A 21,219-nucleotide genomic window follows, 5' to 3' on the forward strand; every position below is an offset into this window, starting at 1 on the left:
CAGGCATGTGCTTTGTATCTGTACCTTGTAGAATTGTCTGTAAAGAAACTTCTTTTGTGTTACCCCGCTTGCCCTGCTGTTATCAACAGAATCCCGTGCTTGCATAGGGAGCAAACTGCTGCAGAAAGCCACAAGTGGGTCTTCCTTCCGAGGGAAGTACTTTCTGCCCAGACTGTGGGGTGTTCAGGTTTGCAGCTTCATCAGGTGGGAACCTGTTTTGACCAAACCGGTGGTGTGCCTGATTTAGTACCCAGTGATTCCTTGTATTGACGCAAAGGAAGTTAAGGTTTAAAAAGAACTCTGGAGTGTTAACGTGCTAATGTAGATGTCCACTGAAAGATCAGTGTATATAAGAAATTGCTTAAAAATACAGTTGAGACAAAAAGTAGAAGGCTGTGTATCATCCTTAGCTCAAAGAAACAACTTTGGAAGAATCAGCTGTTAGTTGTGACAAATAAAAACAGTGCAATAATGTAAGGATTACTTGAATTCTGATCTTTTCTGTTCATCTGTGAAGAACTTTTATTAGAGAATCACACCTTTGAGGGTAGACTGTGTCCATACGTGACAAAGTCCAATTCCATAAATTAAACCAGGTTGTTTTGGTTATCAAAAAAAAAAATTGATTTTGTTATAAAGTGGTTTGCAAATATGTCCAAATTAATTTTGTTACAAGGTTGTTGAAACCTACTCAGTGTTTTATGGGCGGCTTGACTGGCTTTATAAAAGGATAAAGGTGACTAGTCATAGGTAAACAAAGGAAGTGGGTTATTAAAATGTTTTTCGAGAGATTGGACTAACATGTGGATGTCAGGGGTTTTATTTCCCACTGTTTTTTCCCTGCCTATACAAATTTAGCTTGTCTCTCCAGTCTTGGAATAATTTTAACTCAAAGGCTCCAGTATTTTCAATTGTAGTGCACTTGCTTCTCTTCAAATTTCCTGCATATTGAAATGGAATTTATTGTCACTGTAATTGAGAAATTCTATGCCTGACTTGCTGGGAACTGTTACACAAAGTTTGCAAAACATTGACAAAAGGAATCTGAAGCTTATAAGATGACAGCATCTCATGGTCCAGTACAGTTTTCAGTATCCATCTAAAATAAATAAATTGCTAGAGCTGCAGAGGAGTTTTCAGCAACTTTGCTGCCTTTTGCGTACGTCGTTATGAGTAGTACAGCTATACTCCTGGTTTTGCTAGAAATTTCACTACTGCCCCAAATCTTAAGATAATTTTTCATTTAGTTTCTTTTGAACGCCTCCTTTTCAATTCAATGAGGATTTACTAGGACTTAAAGTTTTGAATAAGTACACATAAGCTCATTTTCTTTCAACTGCTTCCTTTAATTCTCAGAATACTCTTTTTGAAACATACATATGTTTAAAATTATCACTGACTAATTTTTTCTTTTTAAAAAATATTTAAGGAAAAGACTTGTATTTTTCTGTCTTAAGTTGTAGAAGCGTTTCTAGATCGGCCATTTCCAAATTAATATAAAATATCTTAGTGTAGTGTACTTTTACATTAGTGAGTATTATGTGTGAACAGTGCAATGGTTTATGTAAGAGGGTTGGGAAACTTTATGTGAACGTCTTTTTTTTTAAAAAAAAAAAAAAAAGCAAAGCTTTCTGTGATTATGTATTTAAGAGGATTGTCCTCTTGAGCAGATGAAAAACCAAAACAGTACCTTTGTAATTTGGAGGCTGTGAAGCACTCTGACACTTTTGGTAACTAATGTAGTATCTTCATCAAGAAAATCTACAATTAAATATAAAGTTTCTGAAGGGGAAATGTAAGGTGCATTTTAAATTGTTACTTATGATAGTAGCTTTGATAATTTTTTATTTAATTTTTTTCTGAAAACTTTTTTGCTACTTGATTCTAACCAGAACATGTTTGCAGTTTTCCTATGCTTTCAGGATGTAATTGTATCTCTAAAGGTGAGAGCAAATGAGTGCTTTGCATGTGTGATCTTTGACCACCTTCTTAGAAGTTATGTTCTTGGTGGTTTCTACCTTTTGCTCAAATAAGGTAAACCTTTACAACTTATGAGTTGTACTCTTTCCAGGTTACAGAACACTAGGTGTGCACAAATCCTATTAATCACTGCTCACATGCTCTTTCACAATAAAGCATTAAAGATAAAAAGGTAGAAGTTATACAGGTTCTTAGAAAGAAACTGGGTAAATCTGCATGGGTACTTTACCAACAAAGATGAGTTTTCTTTGATATGAGATTTGTCTCTGGCTAACAGGCAGTTACTGTTTGGGGGTTTCCTTCGTGGTTTTTTTGTTGTTGTTTTTTTTATTATTTCTATAATTAGCTGTATATCTGTCTTCCAATTATTACAAGAAGAAAAACAACCCTCTCAAATTTAGAGGCAGGCATGTCTGAGCATAAAATGGGTCTTAAAGACTGCTTCTGGTTAGGGGAGGATGAATCCCTGTGCTCAGTGTGGAGTGGTTACAAGCTGGCTGGCAGCCAGAGAGAACAGGTAACTGTTAAAAGTGATGTTGTACTAAGTGCCACGAGTGAGGCTAAGATTTCGATTACTCTCTACCTTGCCACTGATGTATGACAAGATGAGTTAGGAACTTTGAACACTCGTCATTTTTTTATTTTTTTTTCTTCCCAATACAATTTGGTTAAAATGAGCTAATGCAATGCAAGTTGTTAATATGGAATTGGAGGGTAACCCTACAGATGAGACAGGCAGTTTGATGTCATAAACCTGATCACCTTAGGAAGTCAGCCTGAGAATAGCGACTAGATTTGATACATACATCTGCTTCACAGTTCTCCTTCATTACATATCAATAGCCTTATGTCTCTTTATTCATTGTAATATTTAATGGGTCCCCTTGAGCAGTGTTCCAAATGTGATTATCTTCATGTTTTGCCACCCTATACAGAGGTATTATTCCAAGCATGATTATTTTTTGTGTGATCTAAGCTAACCTAAGTTTTCAATTTATTTTTAGTAATCCCAAATATTTGTCCATAATGCATTATTGTAACAGATCATCTTGTCCATCATGAATTTGGCAAACCAGCATGGAGTACAATTTTTTGTTTGTTTGTTTTGTTTTGTCTACATGATTGGATTTGGACTGTGTTTATGTTATCTTCACTGAGGGCTTTGTTGTTCAGTCTTTTGTCTTTCAAATTGCACCCCAAAATAATTGCTGCTATTTTACTGCAGCTTCTGTTGGGGGACTAAAAAAAAGCATTCTGGATATTACAGACTCAGTTTTTAAATACAAACTTGTTGTCACAATGTGGTGGCCAGGAGGTTAACACATGAAAGTCCCATGTCAATGTCAGGAAGCTGTGAGGAACAAGAACCTTGCACTTTTGTTTTGATGGGAGGAGAGAAGAACGAAAAACTCTCCTTTATGAGTCACCAAATACAGTTTTTAAAGGATATTAATGTAATAAATTCATGAGATGTGAGCATGTTGAATTTTTAATTAGATGTGGTTTATAGCATGAAATTGCTACTGTTCATCCCTTGTATTAATATCACAAGAGCAATGCAGGTTATTACAGTATAGTAATGGAACATCTGTAGCGTTGTTGTTGTCATGGTTTAACCCCAGCCAGCAACTAAGCACCATGCAGCCACTCGCCCACTCCCCCCTGCCCCTGGTGGGATGGGAGGAGAACTGGAAGAAGGTAAAACCTGTGGGTCGAGATAAGAACAGTTTAATTGAAATAATAATAATAATAATGATGAATAGGGGGGTAAAAAAAAGAGAGAGAGGAATAAAACCCAGAGAAACAAGTGATGTGCAATACAGTTGCTGACCACCTGCTGACCGATGCCCAGCCGGTCCCCCAGCAGGGATCAGCCCCCCCCAGCCAACCCCCCCAGTTTACATACTGAGCATGACGTTCTATGTATGGAATATCCCCTTGGCTAGCTCGGGTCAGTGTCCTGGCTCTGCTCCCTCCCGGCTTCTTGTGCACCTGCTCACTGGCAGAGCGCGCGAAACTGAAAAGTCCTTGACTTAGAGTAAGCACTACTTGGCAACAGCTAAACCATCAGTGTGTTATCAACATTATTCTCATATTAAATCCAAAAAATAGCACAGTACCATCTTCTAGGAAGAAAATTAACTATCCCAGCCAAAACCAGGATAGCTCTCCATAGAGTTTCTATACAAGAGAGTATTAAATGCTTTAATCTTGTCTCATATGTATCCTAAATTACTACCTGTCATGCTAATATCCTTTAGAAAATAAAATAATTTATTTCAGAAGAATATCTAATCTTGATGTAGAAGTATCTGGAAATGGAGAATTCTTTGGTAGCTTGTTCCAGCATTTATTTTTAAATCAAATTATAAAATGAATGGTCTGTTTCCAGTTTCTGAATGTCTTGACAGCCATTTCTAGCTACTGCTTCTTGTTATTTTTTTCTTTGAATTTAGAAATCTTTTGTATTTTGCATTTTTTCTCCTATGGAGATATTTAAATATCAAGAGATTATATGATTGCAGTTTTCATGCTGATTCAAGGAATTTTCAAGGCCATGCTCGTTTTCAGGATCCTCTGTCTCCTCTATTCTGCTCCAAAGCAGAGGACCAGACTTCTGCAGTGTGTGTAGACTCAGTCACACTACTGCCACATCCAACCAAGGAGCTTGTTGCCCCGTTGTTCTACTCAAACTTTAAAAGTTATCTTTCCTGTGAATCTGAAGACCTTTGTCATATACTTGTAGAAGAGGGATCACAAACCAGTCATATGTGCTCTTAGATTTATAATTTTATCTATATTGAAACAGTGTTGTTTAACAGATGCACCTTTGCAGGAGGAGGAGGTAATTTTTACTACTGCAGTGCTACTGCGTTTCTTTACCATTCTTCACTCTTCATACTATTTGTCAATTCTATTGCCAATGGCTTTGTTTGGTTACCAATCAAAGTGTGATGACTAGCAGGATCAAGCCTGCTAGAAGTTTCTGGACAATTTGTGAGTGTGGAGGGAAAAGAAGCCATCTGAGAATTTATTTACCCTTTATTTTGAGGTCAATTAGCATTTAATGTAATAACATAGTAAATTAAAAGATAAGTTAACCTATTCTTAATTAATTGAGATAAATATAAAAATTTAAATTTGAGATGTATTTCATGTTTTGTACTTTCTCCCAGGTAGCTACTGGATGATAATGGCTGTAGGAGACCTTAGATTTTATCCCCCTGTCTCCCCAAAAATGAGTTTCAAAATGTTTGATGTTTATTGAGATACATAAGTATCACGTCATATAGATACTTCACTGATGTTGCCTCACGGAGGAAACCTCTCCCCCCGCCTTTTTTTGTATAATAGGGAAAACAGAACAATTAGACTCCATCTTCTAGTAAGAAATTGAGTTTCAGCTTATACAAGGCACAAAGTACAAAGTACAAACTGGTGTTAGGGTTCACAAAACGTTACGAGATCTGTTGAAGTATGGAGTCTTAAAAATGCTGGGGACTTGTAACATCTCTGTCACTAGCAGCCCTTGTAGAACTGGGAGAAAACATCTACATCACTTTTAGTGCTTAATTTCAGTTTGATATTTAGCACTTCTTTCTTGAACATTAGTACTGGAAATAAGAGTACTTATTTTAGAGTTGTCTGGCAGTTAATTTACAATCTTAGAATTGCCAGACTTTGGAGGTGCTTGTCAGCACTGAGTTCAGAAATTGCATTTTTTTGGTGCTGCTGTGGTGCTTATTTTGCACAGATACTGATCTTATTTTTATGTGTAAGAACATTATGGCAAAGGTGATTCAGTTCCATAGTTATAGTTCAGTAATTCAGTGTTTTCTGATTTCTCTGATCTACTCAGAATGTGCTTTTCTTTGTAACCATTGTAATGGTAGAGGGCAAAGATTCCCTCCTCCCCCCCCCCCCCAATTAAAAGAGCCATGTTTTGTTCTGCAAAGCCAAAGCATGAATTTCTAGCTCTTCCTGCACACTCTGCAGAGAGCAGTCATCCTAGTTAGAAATTTTAGGAAGGCTGGTCAAGGAGAACCACTGGTTGCCAATTAAATTTGTGGTACAGGGGAGTAGAAAGTACGTTGCAGGTGAGAAGAAAGTGGAAAGGATGGGCAAAATCAGCGCTCCAATAATGAGGACAGCAGCAGTGGAGTATTGGTGCCATCTGGTGTTAAAAAAATGTTGCTAATGATGAACTCAAAAGCTGCTTGCTATTCCTTACTGCTTCTATTACGTTTGTGTCCAGCCCAGTCCCAGGATTCTCAAGTGGCTCAAGATTCACCGGTTCTTGCTGCTGGAGAGGGAGTTACAACACATTCTGGATCATCGTTCAGACTTGATAATATGGTTAGTCATACCGAAATAATCACATAACATTACTTGTTATTTTGTGATGAAATCTTTCTGCCTCGTATTGGGGGGTGAATACTGGGTGCAGTATTCTAGACACAGCAGTATAACCAGCAGCATGTAAAAAGAGGTGATCGCTGTGAGGGATCTGCTGGCTGTGTTCCTGTTCATACGGCGCATGATGCTGTTGCCCCCCTTTGCTGCCAGGGAGCACTGTGGGCTTACACTCGGCTCACTGTCTGCTGAGACTGCTGCATCCTTCTTCACAGGGCTGCTCCCCAGGCAGGCCCCAGCTCAGACTGGTGCAGGGGGTTCTTCCCTCCCAGGTACTGGACTTGGCATTTGCTCTTGCTGAGTTTCATAACGTTCCTGTAGGCCCAGCCTCATAAGGTCCTTCTGGATGTCAGCCACACCACTTAATGTTATCTGCAAACTTGATAAAAGTGTGGTGTCGCCTCCTCTGGGTCATTGCCAAAGGTGTTAAAGAGAACAGGTCCTAGGAGAGAGCCCTGTGGTACTCCACTTGTTCCTTACCTCCAGGTAGAGTAATCCCTTTAATCACCGTCCTCTGAGCCTGATTATCCAGCCAGTTTTTTACCCATCTCATTGTCCATCTATCCAGGTTGTGACATCCAAACCAAAATACAAGAATGTTGTGAGAGACGGTGTCAAAAGCCTTGCCAAAATCAACACCAATGATATCCTCTGCTTTTCCCGTGCCCAAATAACCCATTGTTTTATCAGGAGATAAAAATAGTATTTAAAAAATGCAGTGTATAACCTGTATATAAAATTAAATGTACGTGTTTTATATGTGTACGTTAAATATATAACATAGTATATAATGAAAAACGTAAGGGAAGGGTTTCTTAGATTTTTGTCTTATTTTCTTAGTGCATGTTTTAATTCAGAGTTTGGGAAGAAACGTTTTCATCTATTCTTCAAAATTTGGAAGTACAAGAACCCTTGTTCTCTATTTCATGGCTTTGTAGACCTTACCTCAAAATTAAGAAAAATAATATTTTAGGGTATTTTGTATATTTTTAGGTTAGTTTTGTAGAATGAAATTTTTAAGCCCATCTCTTATATGCAAATGGCTCAATATTGCAAGTACTTTGAGTTTTTCATGTATTGCATATATATTCCTCTGAGATCTACAATTTACTGAAGTGGGTCTGTGATGAGAAATAGCCAAATCTGACCACGGGAGGATAAAATGATCTTCCAGGTGTCATGATTTGTATGCAGTTCTGAGAGGCTTTATAATAGTGTGTGTGTGTGTGTGTGTGCACGTGCGTGTGTGTGTTGCGGGGAGGGGGCTGTTGGGGGGTGAATGGGACGCTGGGTGTGGATGTTTTCTACTGGGCGATGATGATCTGTATTAGCCTGACTCTGCAAAACGTGAAGGCTTCTACACTTGAACTGAGCTCAGAATAAAGCGCGTGGGTTTAAAGCCCTGCTTGTGGACGGCTGAATACACGGTAACAGGCACGTTGTTTCATTCTAGGAAGTGCTTTCTAAAGTAGTAGCCATGAGCTTAGGTTCAGAGGCTTTCATGCAAGGAATACCCTGTGACTTATCGTCAACAATTTCCACTGGAAGCTTTTTGACTAGTGAAACGTTGGATGCAGGCCCTGTGGACACCGGTAAGTGTTTGGATTTTGTTGTTACTGTGAAAAGAAAATTGTGTATTCTCTTTATAGCAGAATGGGTCTAACTTACTGGACTTTTGTTCCTCTGAAATAGGCTACTGTGGAACTTCACTTAGGAATTATTAATATGCCTTATAAAGTTGAGTGGAACTAGAATGCTTATGATTTTTAAACTTCTATAATAATTTATATAAATTATAATTTATATAAACCTTAACACATCTTTTTTGGCAAAAGATATTTTGAGTATTTAAGCAACCGTAACACTAGCGTTTTTCAAGTGGCAGAGTTTTTTTAAAAAACTGATCCGCAAATGATACACTGGAAAAAGCTTTCTAATCAATGTATATCGTAGATTGTTACAGAGCTGTGATTGTTGTTTTGCTATTAAGAGAATTGTTCCAGTATGTGCTTGTCGCATAGTAATTCTTAGTAACTTATTTGTGAAAATGTCATTTGAATGCCAGATTAATTTTTAATAGTGTTCTCGGAAATACGGTTATGTCCTTTTTTGCGTGCAGTCTGCCCCTTGATCTTGTTAGCTTTTCGTAAAATAAAAAAAATATTCCTTTACAATAATACACAGTTGCTCCTTTATATACTGATATTATCACTTGTGAACATGGGAAGTGAGTTTGAAAGTGATGATGTAGTGACCTATGGATTTATTTACTTTAAGGCTTCATATTGTGTTAATCTGACACGTATCTGATTTTATAAACAACATGTGTGAGTTATTCCATATTTATAAAATAATTTTTGAAGACTACAGTTTTTACAGCCTGAGATTTCAGTGGCTTATTTTAACCTTAATGTTCTAAACTGGTGTTACTTTGAGTAATAAACTTCATAACTCACATGACAAATATGTGGTTTATTGACATAAACAAAAGCAAATTCTAAGATCATTTGTTTGTAGCTTTTCTGTTGTTTATTAGTTGTGGAAAAAGGGGTTGCCAAGGTGCTTGATTACTCAGCAGCATGAATGAATTTTTCAAGTCTAGCTGTGTCTTTGCTGTACACTTGGTACTTAATAACGACCTTTTCTGATAGCTGTGTGCAATTCTTCTGTCAGCACATAGACAAAGGGGGTTGGTGCACTAGCTAGGAACGTGATTTTAGTTGCCTTGATTCCCTCAGATTTCTTGTTTTACTATTAAGCAGTTTCTATTTAAGCATGAATAAAACTGTTGCATGATGTCATAAAGATACTCAAAACCACATTAAAGGATTGACACCTTTAAATGTGATAGGAGATAGAAATATGCTAGCTAGCATAAAATAATAGTATTAATTGTTCTCAGATTTTATTGTGTCGGTATTTCTTAAGTCTGCATACTCTAAAAGTGCTAAGCTGTACTGACTACCACCTAATTAGATATTATTAACTTGAATTTGTGGAGATTTGTGGTACAGTTTGTGGGAGCATTGACAGGAGACAATTAAAGAAACAAAACGCAGAGGTCTATGAATATTTCAGAATATTAAGCAGTGGCTTTTCAGATGACTTAATGCAAGTGGTTTATATGCAAAACTGTGAACATCTAGCTTACTACTTCAGGATTGTCTTCTGATAGCGCGGAAGATCGAATTTTGAGAGAAACATCAAGCCGCCCTTGGAAGTCCTCACTGCCTTTTGCCTTGCAGCAGAGGCAGGGGAATTTGTCTGGAGCATCTGAAGCTCGGTTGCCTGAAGGAGAGCTTTACCTATACAAAAAAAGTCAGATGCAACGTGTCTTGGGAAAACGTACTGGAGACTTGAATTCTGACTCCAAGGAGGACAATACGCGCTTCCAAGGTAGTTGCCGTTTTAAAGCGTTTTTGTGCTGTGCTCTCATCCTATGGAATGAGGAGGAGTTGCTATGTGTTAATCTGTGTTATTTATATTCAGCTTACATTTTAAAGTCCGTAGGGATTCTACATGGGAGAACTTTGATGCTTTGATGTTCTTCATGCTTTGCTTTATATATATGCTCACGTAGCATAGTGTAGCGGAAAAAAAAGTAATAGTCTAGTCAGGTATCTATCTGATCGTAGTCTAGTTTTGCACAGCTTCCCGCTACCGTGCTTAGGCTGTTTGTTACCTGTGACAATTTAATCACTTGTTAATGCACAACTTTTGTTTCAGGAAGGTAGAGACAGTAATATATAATACTTTATTAATCACATAGGATTACACAGTTGATAAAACACTGGTTAACAGACTGGTGGGAGTTCTACGCTCTCTAGAAAAATGTAATAATTCATGAAAATAAGAACATCTTTATTAGCTAACATGAAGATAATGCTAGTATTTTAATTTGAACTGCTTTCTCTTGGAATGTTTGAAAACCTAGAATCATAGATTAATCTAGGCCAAGAAGGACTTCTAGTTACGTGGTCCAGATTCTCCTTCCAGCTCACAGCAGAGCCAACTTAGACCAGGTTCTTTAAGGCCTTGTCCAGGAAAGTTCTAAATATCTCCAAGGACAAAGACTCCAGACAGCCCTGGACAACCTTTTGACAACTTTCTTCTTTTTTATTTTAGTATTTTATTATATCAAACCAGAATTTCCTGTGTTGCATCTTGGGTCCGTTTTCTTTTTCTTTCACTGAGCATATTCAAGAAGATTGACTGCATCTTCTCTATACTGTCGCTTAGGATGTAGTAGACAGATTTCTGTGCCCCTTCCCCCACATCCCCAAGCCTTTTCTTAAGATTGAACAAACTCAGTTTTTTAGCTTCTTGTTGAACATCATGTGCTTCATCCTTCCTCTGATCATCCCTGTGGCTCTTCATTGCACTTGCTCCACTGTGTCATTGTGTCTTTTGTACTGGGAAGCCATGCTACTTATAATGCATTCTCATAACTGCCAAACAGGATGCTTATGGACTTCAGCTTGTCACTGAAAAAAAAAATATAAAAAGGCATCAGTGTAGCACTTTCTTGCTGCTTTTTGTACCTGCATTGTGTCACATTGAAAGAGTTGGATGCAGTACAGATTATATTAATTTTTTTTATTAACAAGCTAGTATTTGTATACCTGCAGAATTCTGTATGCTTTATTTACTGGATATAGAAGCAAGGTGTGACATGTCCCTTGGTTTTTTTGATGGAGGTTGGTGTTGTTTTTTTTTAAATAACCTCTTTTCTTACAGCTCTAGCAGCTGAACTTGATTTGCCTGAAACTGAGACATCTTCTCCGAACCTCCATCGCCAGCTCTTTCAGCCTTTGGAACCAGGTCTTGACTTTGATACTTCATCATCCCATTCTCAATGCAGAATTTCACAAGACAGAAGAGAATTTAGCAAGGTAATATAGAAAAACTCTGCTGGAAGAAATACTTCAGCTTAAGATTTCTGTAAGACTTAAACGTATAATCCCTAAGAAACACAAAAATAATTTTTGATATACATAGAACTGGAGGCTTTTTGCTGGTTGTAGCAGAAATGTGATCCAAAAATCAAGTGTTACCTTTAACTTTTTATCCTTCATATTTCTGAGAAAATGAATCTTGGGATTTTTTTTTTCTGCCACTAGACTTCAAAATTCTCAACAAAAAGTCAAGACATGTCTGCGTTTCTAGAAGCGGGAAACTCTGGTTTGACTATTCAAAGCAGCAGTGTGCCTCCTAGTCTTGGAACAAACGGGCCAAACAACATTGCATCAGAAGAAGAGTTTGTTAAAGAAAACGTTACTTCTGGTACGTATGGTATAGTCAGATCAAAGCTTTCAAAATCAACCTCTTGCCAGTGTGTAAATACTAGCCCTTAAGTTAGGTTTGCTGTGTTGAAACTGGGAAGGAACTCTTCGCTTTTCTATCAGTCCTACTTTGAAATGTCTTAACTCTGCTGCTGCTCTCTTACACACGGTCTTCTCCACTGCCTGTAATGGGTAGAACTCCTAAATTTTGTGAAGTTCTTAATTTCCTTAATACTTATGGCTTTAATACAAAAGCAGACCTGCATAGTCAGGTCACTGTAATCGATATCATGTTACTTATTCCTTGTGCAGTAAGTATGATGTTAGTGAAGAAATACCAAGTCTGGCTGAAACTGTAAGTTTAAATATCTTTCCAAATATTTGTTCATGCATATCCATCATTTTGTACATTTGAGGAAATTAAGGAAGTTCCAAAATGTGATTAAAATTTTGAGGTATGTGTTAGAAGCTCTTTGATCTTACTAATTTGTCTTTTATATGTTGTGCCCTCTAAGAAACCACTGAATTTTCCTTTTCTACTGTTAAGTCACACCAATAATCATTGTGTACTGCATGCTGTGGTGTTTTGTGTAAGTACAGAATTGCCCTACAAAATAAAGGGGGGAGGGAAGAGAGAGAGAAAGGAATGAACTTTTAGATTAGTGTAGTAATTGATTTAGTAGATTAGAAGTTTGTGATTTTTTAGCAGCATTAACTGCAGCTTACAGCAGGAAAAGTATTTTTTTAATGTTTTGCAGTTGAATTCAAATTAACTTGCTATTGCATATATTCTAAAGAAAAGGACCAACCTGAAATTCCAAGTGCAGCTAGCAGTGATTAAATATGTCTGAAGCTCTTACTTAGCAAGAATCCAGTGTTCCAGTGTTTTAAGGTGTTCCAACAGAAAGCTAAACAATAACAGGAAACACAGCACAGCATTTTAAGTAATAGATGCATTTCTAATGTAAATGTTCCTGGTCAATTATCTTTGTTATTTGCATGTGTGTGTGTATATATATATACATAGAACTTTTGGAAACACACACTATTCATGTTTAAAGCTGCAAGCAACTGCTTTATTAAGCTTTTCTTTCTCTTCAGCTGGCAGATGCTGGTACAAAAAAAAAAAAAAAGTAATAAAAAATGCCAGAAGAGGCTTACACTTTAAGACTACCTGTGGTCACAGCCAATAGGATTTAGGAAGCTCCCTTCTAACTTCAAAACATTCTGTTTCTAAATTGCTTATAGAAGCAATCTTTGTGCTTTAAATGTAACTGCAGTATCTCCCCTTCTTTCAAGTGTTTTTATAATCCCAAGCCAATTATTGTTGTGCTTTAAAAGGGAGGGGAAAATAACATAAGCAACAGGCTAAGCAAGTAAAAAATAGTTTGGTTTGTCAGTTCAAGGTAGGGTTGGTATGTAAGTCCATCATTGGAGAATTTGCTATTGGTATCACAGTGTAACTCTTCCTCCCAGTAACAGCTATTTATCAGGAGGCAACGCTCTTTATACATGTAAAACTAGGTATTTTGTAGGTGTCAAAGAATGCAAAAAAGTTTTTAAAGGAAACAGTTAAAAGTTTATGTGGTATGTTCCTGTCTAATGGGTAGCATGGTGCTGCAGTCTGTGTAGGTCAGATACGTATTTTTTTAAAAAAATAACCCTGTGGTTGGCATGTGCTGTACTGCTGAAATGCCTCCCCAGTATTTAAAAAGTTGATACCTCATCTCTTTTTTTTCGCAGCCTCTTCTGGAAAAAAAAAAAAATACCGTCTTGATTTGTATGTGTAGATCCTAAGGGAAACATAATTCAGGGTGCGATATTGTAACTTGCAGAAACAGCAAGCCTCATTCCAATTGGGATGTTTTCTTCTACTTTGAATAGGTTCTGCCCACGTAATGGTGTTTAGGATGGTTTTCTTCCTGTTTTAGAGATTTTGTTGGAAAGCCAAAAGACACTCAAAGGACTTCCATTTACAGAGTATAAATTGTAAAATCTGTTGACTCTCAATGCAGTTACATCAGCACCATCATGAAATCTGTCCCTAAACATATTCTAAGCAGCAGCAAAAAGCGTTGTTTAAGTTGTTTTGTATACCATGAAGGAATCATTTTGTAATATTAATGGTATTATATTTGAAGAAACTTAGCAGACTTTTTGTAAATGTTTTTTCGTATTTACTAGACTTCTTACAGTACATTACTGGTCTCATTATGGAAGGACTTCTAAAAGTTGAAATTCTGTTGTGTTAGCTAGAATTTTGACTCTTGATAATTTTTGAAACAGGATCTGAAGAATCTTTTCACCCCCTGCAAGTAGAACCTGCTTTAAGTGATCACTGTCAGAATGCTGATCAGCCAGTGGACCTTAATGCTATGTTACAGAGACCTTTTGAACAAAGCCCTGGAATTAAAAAATGGGGAAATGAGGACTATATTTCATCTGCCAGAGAATATGAAGAACTGGCAAGAAATATGGAATGTATTAATCTCCAGTGTTCAATGAAAGATCTCCAAAATGGAAGTCTGAATCCATTGGAAGGGCAAAAATCATTTTATCAGCTAAATACCACACCAGTTACAGGGGGTGAAACTTTCCCTCAACACTTACTGAAAGAGGCTGTCTCTTCTGAAAAATTACCTGCGGAGGCATTTGATAAGAAGTATGTGAAGCTTCCTGAAAAACCAGTTCATGTACATGAAGCAAATAAAGCTGTGGAGCTGGAGTCTCAGCGCAATACAAATATAAAGGAGGCAGATCAAAGCTTTTCAGAAGTACAAAAATCTTTGAGGGTTCCTAGGGAAGCCAACGTGGAAGACTCAGACATCCATTTACAGGCTGTTGTACAACAGAATGGTTCTTTCCTGGAAAGACATGAAAAACATTTTAATTCTGTGCCCAGAAGCTCATGTTATATTCCGGTCTGGGTGAGTAAACCAAATTTCCAAAAGCAGTAATTTGTGCAGGCTCTTTTGGTTGGTTTTTTTTGTTGTTGCTGTTGTTGTACCAAGTTATTTTGGACCCATAATATCTGGAAGCTTAGCAAATACTGATTTTACAGTTCTAGTTTAAGACTTGCATTTTTCCTGGGCTTCTGCCCTACTGCTGCTTTCAGATCATGGCACTGAAATAATTAGCAGGAGCTAAAATGAGCTGTAGTTCCCACAGTTGTTGGAGGAGCTACAGCATCTCCATTGCGTCTCCCTCTCTTGGCATCAGTTAGTACAGCATATGCATCTGTATCATGTGGCGCGGTTACTTAACTGAACAGCCACTGTTCCCATTTAGAAGCCTGAAGAATAATTTGGCCAAAAGCATATGCAAACTTAAGAAAATAGTGTTGTGTAGCTTTTAATTTATTTTTTTTTTTTTAAAAAAAAGTTTGCCCTAGAACTAAGTAATTTAAACTTGAGGTGAGTGGAGGAGAGGTGGAGGCCTTGTTGTTGTTTGGTTGCTTTGGCTTATTTGTTTGGGGTTTTTTGATACTGGTATGTAAAATACTTCGCATTGGACTTTGCTTCCAGGATTTGCATACATCACCACCTCAGGCAAAGTGCTCTTTCTGTATTTCATTTATTGCTTGGGGGCATATTTTCTTTCTTCTACATGTTGAATGAGCCTCCTCTTTCTAACAAGATAACAGCTGTTGCTGGAAATAGTAATTTTTTTTTTTCTTTTTTACACTGATGTCTTGTGTAATTTGTGTTCTAGGAGACTGAGTCAGGGCATGGTATTATGGAAGAACCTGAACTCACTCTGATAAGCTCAAATGACATCAGTATTGCAGAATCAGACATTGAACATACTAACCAAGAGAAAATTAAGGAAGATAAACCCAGTAACCCAGCATGTGTGGACCAGTCTGAATGTAATGTTTTTGCTGAGGTGAGTCTTTATTATGTAATGTAATTCTGATTCTAACTTGTAGAGGAATTACGGAGGAATGAAGCAGGTTAATTATCATTGATAATATACAGCTGTGGGCTGGCTTCAGGGGCGGTGGGGTGGCTGATGTGGGTAAGGTGCAGCTGTGGCTGGTTCCTGCTAAGTAGTTAAGTAGCTCTAAGGGGGATGGAAGAGGAGCACCAGGTGAAGAGATCCAGAAGAAGTAGAGGGAGGAGAGTGAGTGGTCCAGATGTAGGAGAGACAAGGAGAGGCCCTCAGAGGAGGGGGCCCGGATGAGGAGAGGCTGGCTGGAAGTGGAGCTGGAGAAGGAAGACTCTGGATGCAGCAGAGGCAAGAAGCAGGGTGGACTGGCCTGAAGATGATGAAGAAACAGCTCACACAGTAGATGGACTTCTCAAACCTTGTGGGGGACTGGTGGCTGTGCTGGGGCAAGGCTCAGGAACTACTTACTGAAGTTAACCTGGTATGGGATGGTAAAAGCCTTGTTGCAGCCGGGTAGTTTGCTAGTGCTGTGACACTAACTTAGTCTTAATAAGGAGAAGCCCCACTGAGCAGTTAATCCACCGTTGCAACACAAGAGAATGTTAGGGTTATCTGAGCTTAGTAATTGCTTGTGTGTTGTCATAGTTGGATGTTACATTTGCCAGACAGATCTAATAATCATAAATTTGGGCTATCCATGAAAATCACTACCTTGTCATATCAGTATAGATACAGTTCAGGAAGATTTTTGCTGAAAAACGGAACCATCTTGCTGGTGTTTGCAAGACTAAATTGTATCCCGTTAGTTATGAATGAGAGGAGTGGGTGGGACAAAACAAAAGCTACGAACTAAAAATCCTCTACCTAGTGGATGGAGCTACACCAGGCCCACGCAGCGGTTTGAGGTTTATGGGGAAAGTACCATCAGCTTGTCATACTGCCATGCTTAATTTGCCTGTGGTGTGCTTTTTGGTGTTTGCTTATATAAAACAAAGGCTGTAAATTGTACAGGAACGGGTTTGTAATGAGAGAATAGTTTGGGTGCTGAAGCAATAATGTAGAACCAAGTCAGGTGTGTCCGTTAGATGAACGGAGTGGACAAAATCATGCTTCAATTGCAGGAGGCATCTAGAGAAGATCCTAAAAGTGCCTAAGGATGGTGTAATTGAACTGTGGGTAAGGTGGAGGTTGGCAGCTGGAGGCTGTACTTGTGCAGTGGCTGTTGCCTCCCAGCTGGGAACGGGGGCAAGAGGGAGAGCAGTAAGTGATGGGGGAGAACTAGGGAGGACAGGAGGAAAGAAAAACATGTCCATTGAGATGAAATTATGCAGCCCGGGTACTATGAACAAAGACCTTTTGGCCATCATTTTTCAATTGCTTAATGGATTATTATTTTTTTTCTTTAAGTCTTAAGATGTCTTTAGAAAGTATCTTTTTAGTATTTATTACCAAGATCCACTTTTGATGTTTTTCTTGCATCTGCTATAAAGGTGAAAGAGTATGTCTTTTATTTGCATTGGGTCAGTGCTCGGGGTACAGTGCTCGTACTTCAGTCAGATTTGTGGTATATTTTAAGCATTTCCAATCACTGACTCCTTTTGAAACAGGAGAGAGAATTTTTACCACTCAATCCAGATGCAGATTCTTCCGTGTTCGTAAGGCCCAACAGTTCTGCCAGAGCTCAGAGTCCCAATGCCAGTCACTTTCCATCACATCAGACTGCAGGTAATTATGTGTAACTTTGATGTACTGAACTTGAGAGAGAGAAGGTCTCTTATCTGCAGGAATAAAATCATAAATAGAATTTACCTCTCCTTCGGCAAGCGCAACTTGCCGTTCAGGCTTGGTTTGTAGTGCGTTTGACCCCGGGTTTAACATGTGTCTTATTGACAAGGAAGTCATTATCTATCTATGTCTCTTCCTATGCCAGGGTATCTTTCATGAAAGTTCATAGTATCTACAACACGCTGTTTGGGGTTTTTTGTGTTGCAACTAGTTAATTTTGAAAAATTCTGTGGTGTCTTTGTGGTTTGTTGTCACACAGATTATGCACCTTCATTTGTTCTTGATTTCCTGTTCGTCCCCAAGCTCTGTAGGCAAAGAATGTCTTTTATTTTTTCCTGTTCTGATGATAAGAGTGGAACGTCAGTAAAACATCGGAAGTATTTTTATTTGTCCAAGATGAACAGCAGTAAGATGAAAGACATGAATTGACAGAACTTAACTGCATTAGGGACTTCTCAAGTCTTTGATATGTTCTGAGCCATCGAGATGCTTTCGATGCAGTATTTGTCACAGGATTTGGCTTGGCAGACATGGTTACAGTTAATAGGTCGGAATTGCTGTTTGTTTTGCACGACTACTCATTCACACTGCCACTTTCCTAGCTGATTTACAAAAGTAGTCAAGCTCAGTGTTTTAGGAGGAACACCTCAAAATGCATGACTTGCTACAGGGCTACAGGTGATGTTGGTCATTGCTGAAAGCGAGAAATGTTCAAGACTTTCCATTTTCTTTCACAGTGATGCTGCTGGAGTTTGTGGCTACACCCGGAAGTTTGCAAGAATCTTTTTTTAAAAAAAAGCAGAACTTTATCCAGAAATCTCTGAAAAGAGTAGAAGAAATAAAAAATAAAGAAAGAGAAAATGAAAAGCCAGAAGCCAGACAGTTTCAAAGGGGAAAGTCTGAGAAGTTAAGGCAGCAAAAAGAGTCCTGTCTTATCTTTGGTAGGTTTATCTGGGGGCAAGACATAGAATTAGGTGTCCTTTTAGTTGCTGTTTAGTATTGAGGAATACATTTCATATCTGTTGCATCTTTGCTATTGCAGGCTGAGGATATTCTTGAATTTGTTTTCTGAGGGAGGCAGGGAGCTTATTTCCCTGCTGTCTAGCTACCTCTTCAGTGTTGGGAAGTCCCGCATGGGTCCTCTTTGTATTTTCAGCCTGCCTGCATGTTTGTAGCCATAAGGTGTCTCTGCAAATAACAGCTGTTTATCAAAGAACCACCGTATTAAGCCAACTGATGCATTTCTAGTGTCTGTTGATGGGGAGCGGGAAGTTGGCTGCCTTGAAGTACAGGCAGCGGCCTGATGAGTGAGACACTGAGGATGGGTTTGTAAACGCAAGACATCATCTCCACTGTGTCCATTCTGCTAGCTTCTTTCTTTTGTCACGTAATTTAAAAATCTTTGAAAACCTCTCTATGCTTTTGACTTAGTTGGACTAGAGCTTTTTTTTTTTTTTTTTAATGTAATTAGGAAAAACTGATACAGTTGCCAATCAGTTGAAGAAAGTAGGAGAAGTGAAAGTATCTTCTCCAGAGGACAGGAAGTCTGGAGAAACTGAAATGCACCAGCGTACTTCAAGGTATTGCATGAACGCAACTGGGAGATGTTTGGAATAAAAAACCAGTGGTTCCTTCCTCTGTCTTTTGGAAGCTACTGGTCAGAGCAGTCTGTGGCCTTCCAGCTGGCCTCTAGTGCTGCTTTTAACACAAAACAGCCAGGAGAGAGAAGCCAAGTGTGTTTGATACAGGTACCTGCTGGGAAATGCCCTGGCACAGCTGGCAGAAACATTGACTGGCAGCCTGCTCATTTCATCATGCTAAGGCAGCTGTGCCAGTTAATGCATGAAATTAGATTAAATTTGAAGCAAAGTTCACAATTGCACTTGGGCACTTAATTAATGGTAGCGTGCAGCAAGGACAGCTCCTGAGCGGGTTGTCTGTTGGGTGCAGTGATTCTAGATTACTGGAATTCCTTTCTTAATTTCTTAACTTAATTCTTTAATTTCTAACCATTGCCACAGTATAAATCCTTATGCTTGTTAACTTATTCCAGCTTTGCCACTTCCTCCCAATACATGATTTTTTTCCCCCCTGTTATTTTAACAGACTTCATAATCAACTTGCAGAAGTAAAAATCAGAAAGGAAGAAAAAACAAGGCAAGAAACTTACACTAAAAACAGAGAAAAGGCTAAAGAGTTTCAAAAGGTAATGTCTGCTACAGTGTGGCCCTACCTGGTTAGTTCTCATGATTTCACTGCGCTTCTAATCAGACTGAGATGGAGACCATCAAACCATGCATCTACTGAAGAATTTCCTTGTCAGCGCTATAGCTGAGCGGAAACTTTCTCTAAAATGCGTGTCTGGAGGTTGAACAAAAAGGCTGTTCAGGACTCCAGGTGATAAACATCTCCTTGGCAAATGAAGGGCAGGGTGTTTTGTTAGTCCGTACTGACTGAATTCCCATTATAAGGCTGTTCTTGCGGGGCTGTCTCTGGCTGGTTTGCCTGCTCTGGGTAGCTTAAGATTCTGCCTGGCTGAGCACAACCTGAACTCTGGGCTTGCAAGAAATCCTGTCTGGGCTTCCTTGCAGTTCCTGTGGCACAGGGGGTTGGACAAGAGACTTGAACTGTTTGTTCTCCCTGCCCTCTGCTGGGCTGCAGACAACTGGAGGGAAGGAAACGCTGCATAATCCTGACAGATTCTCTGTGGTAGAATAAATTGCTGGTCCTTCTAGCCTGTCTTACTGATGTCATAGTTAACAGAAAATTAAGCACACCTTCCCCTGCAGCCTGTGGGATCACTGCAGCAGCAGCAACCACACTCGCTGCCCCACCGTCCAGACTTGCCCTGCAGGGGATGTTCAGGTGCTGCCCGCCCAAGCAGCACCTCGGCTGCTTTTAGTGTAAGCCCTCAAGCTGTGCTACTGTAGTCTCACAGTTTATTTTATTTGCAGAAAATGCTGGAAAAACTGCGGGCCAAGAAAAGTTGGAAAGCACCATGACTAGCAGAAGACTGAGCCCTGTTTTCTATTGAGAACATTACAGCAGCAGTTTGTGTAGACGAGCCCTGTGAAAAGCCTGTCTTGATGGGCAGTAGTGTTTTAAAGGGAGACCATACTGACTCTTGTAATGTACATCTGTAAATATTTTCAAATAAAAGTTTGACATCTCTTAACTGTTCTTTGCACTGTGATTCAGGAGTAGGAAGTGTGAGTTCCTGCAGTCAAGAGGTACATCCTAAAGCACCTGAAGGCAGGAAGATAATAAAAGCCTTATACTGCTGTTACATCCAAATGTTTTTTTATCCAAGCTGCCTGAGCTCTTGTTTGGGAGCTAAATAATTACATCAGGACAAATGCAAAGCTCAGCTTTTGCTAAAAAGCTGAATTTTGTTAGCAGCAGGTGGAAGAGCTGGGCCATTTAATCTGTTCCTTTTTAAAATGCAAAGTTGTACAAAAAAAAATTTTGATGAGCAAAATTACCTACCAATTCAGGCTTGTTTACACAGATTTTTTTTCAGTCAGTGGTGCAGCTGCATGTACAGCAGCAGCTGAAGTAATTTGTTCCCCCCAGCCTCAGTAGAGAGTATAAGCCAAACCACCTTGTCCTTGCCTGGAGTTAGGCGAGGTGGAAGCTTTTTGCGATCAAAGATTAGCAGTACAGTATGTAGAGTCTGTCTCATCTTCAGTGTAGTGGGCTGGCAAGGGCTGCTCAGGCTTATTCTCTTGTTCCTGAATATTTTTGTTCCTTTCCCATAATACAGTCCAAAGGGAAGAGATCAGGCTGATGCTTTGCTGCAAGCAAGCCCCAGCTGACCAGCTGCTGTCATTTACTCACCCTACCTGGGTTTGCTTTCAGTGTAGCAACAGGA

The 21,219-nt window shown here is 38.8% G+C and overlaps 1 protein-coding gene, 1 long non-coding RNA gene and 1 other non-coding gene across 7 annotated transcripts in view; 2 read left to right on the top strand and 1 right to left on the bottom strand.

The window, feature by feature from the left end:
• CEP295 (centrosomal protein 295) overlaps positions 1-20,825 on the top strand; it is a 77,178-nt gene extending 56,353 nt beyond the window's left edge. For 3 of the 5 annotated variants that reach the window (XM_056328638.1, XM_056328637.1, XM_056328639.1), the window contains 11 exons: positions 6,236-6,336; positions 7,847-7,985; positions 9,553-9,789; positions 11,131-11,285; positions 11,514-11,676; positions 13,962-14,602; positions 15,387-15,560; positions 17,171-17,288; positions 18,086-18,289; positions 18,820-18,928; positions 19,455-20,177. In XM_056328638.1, coding sequence (XP_056184613.1) covers positions 6,236-6,336; positions 7,847-7,985; positions 9,553-9,789; positions 11,131-11,285; positions 11,514-11,676; positions 13,962-14,602; positions 15,387-15,560; positions 17,171-17,288; positions 18,086-18,289; positions 18,820-18,928; positions 19,455-19,683 — 2,270 coding nt within the window. In that variant the 3' untranslated portion in view covers positions 19,684-20,177. Of the gene's footprint in view, positions 1-6,235; positions 6,337-7,846; positions 7,986-9,552; positions 9,790-11,130; positions 11,286-11,513; positions 11,677-13,961; positions 14,603-15,386; positions 15,561-17,170; positions 17,289-18,085; positions 18,290-18,819; positions 18,929-19,454; positions 20,178-20,302 lie in introns of those variants that run through there. The other 2 variants (XM_056328640.1, XM_056328641.1) reach the window with 2 other exon arrangements.
• On the top strand, positions 7,512-7,595 carry LOC130145344 (small nucleolar RNA U2-19). Its single transcript, XR_008820494.1, has one exon. It is a non-coding gene; the product is annotated as a small nucleolar RNA U2-19 (small nucleolar RNA).
• LOC130144645 (uncharacterized) lies at positions 10,125-21,184 on the bottom strand. The gene is made up of 4 exons (XR_008820200.1): positions 20,835-21,184; positions 17,187-17,341; positions 14,316-14,539; positions 10,125-10,877 (listed from the first exon to the last, which is right to left on the bottom strand). It is a non-coding gene; the product is annotated as an uncharacterized LOC130144645 (long non-coding RNA).
• Between the last annotated feature and the right edge of the window lie 35 nt (positions 21,185-21,219).

This window comes from Falco biarmicus, chromosome 2, assembly GCF_023638135.1.
Source record: "Falco biarmicus isolate bFalBia1 chromosome 2, bFalBia1.pri, whole genome shotgun sequence".
NCBI classification, from domain to species: Eukaryota; Metazoa; Chordata; class Aves; order Falconiformes; family Falconidae; genus Falco; species Falco biarmicus.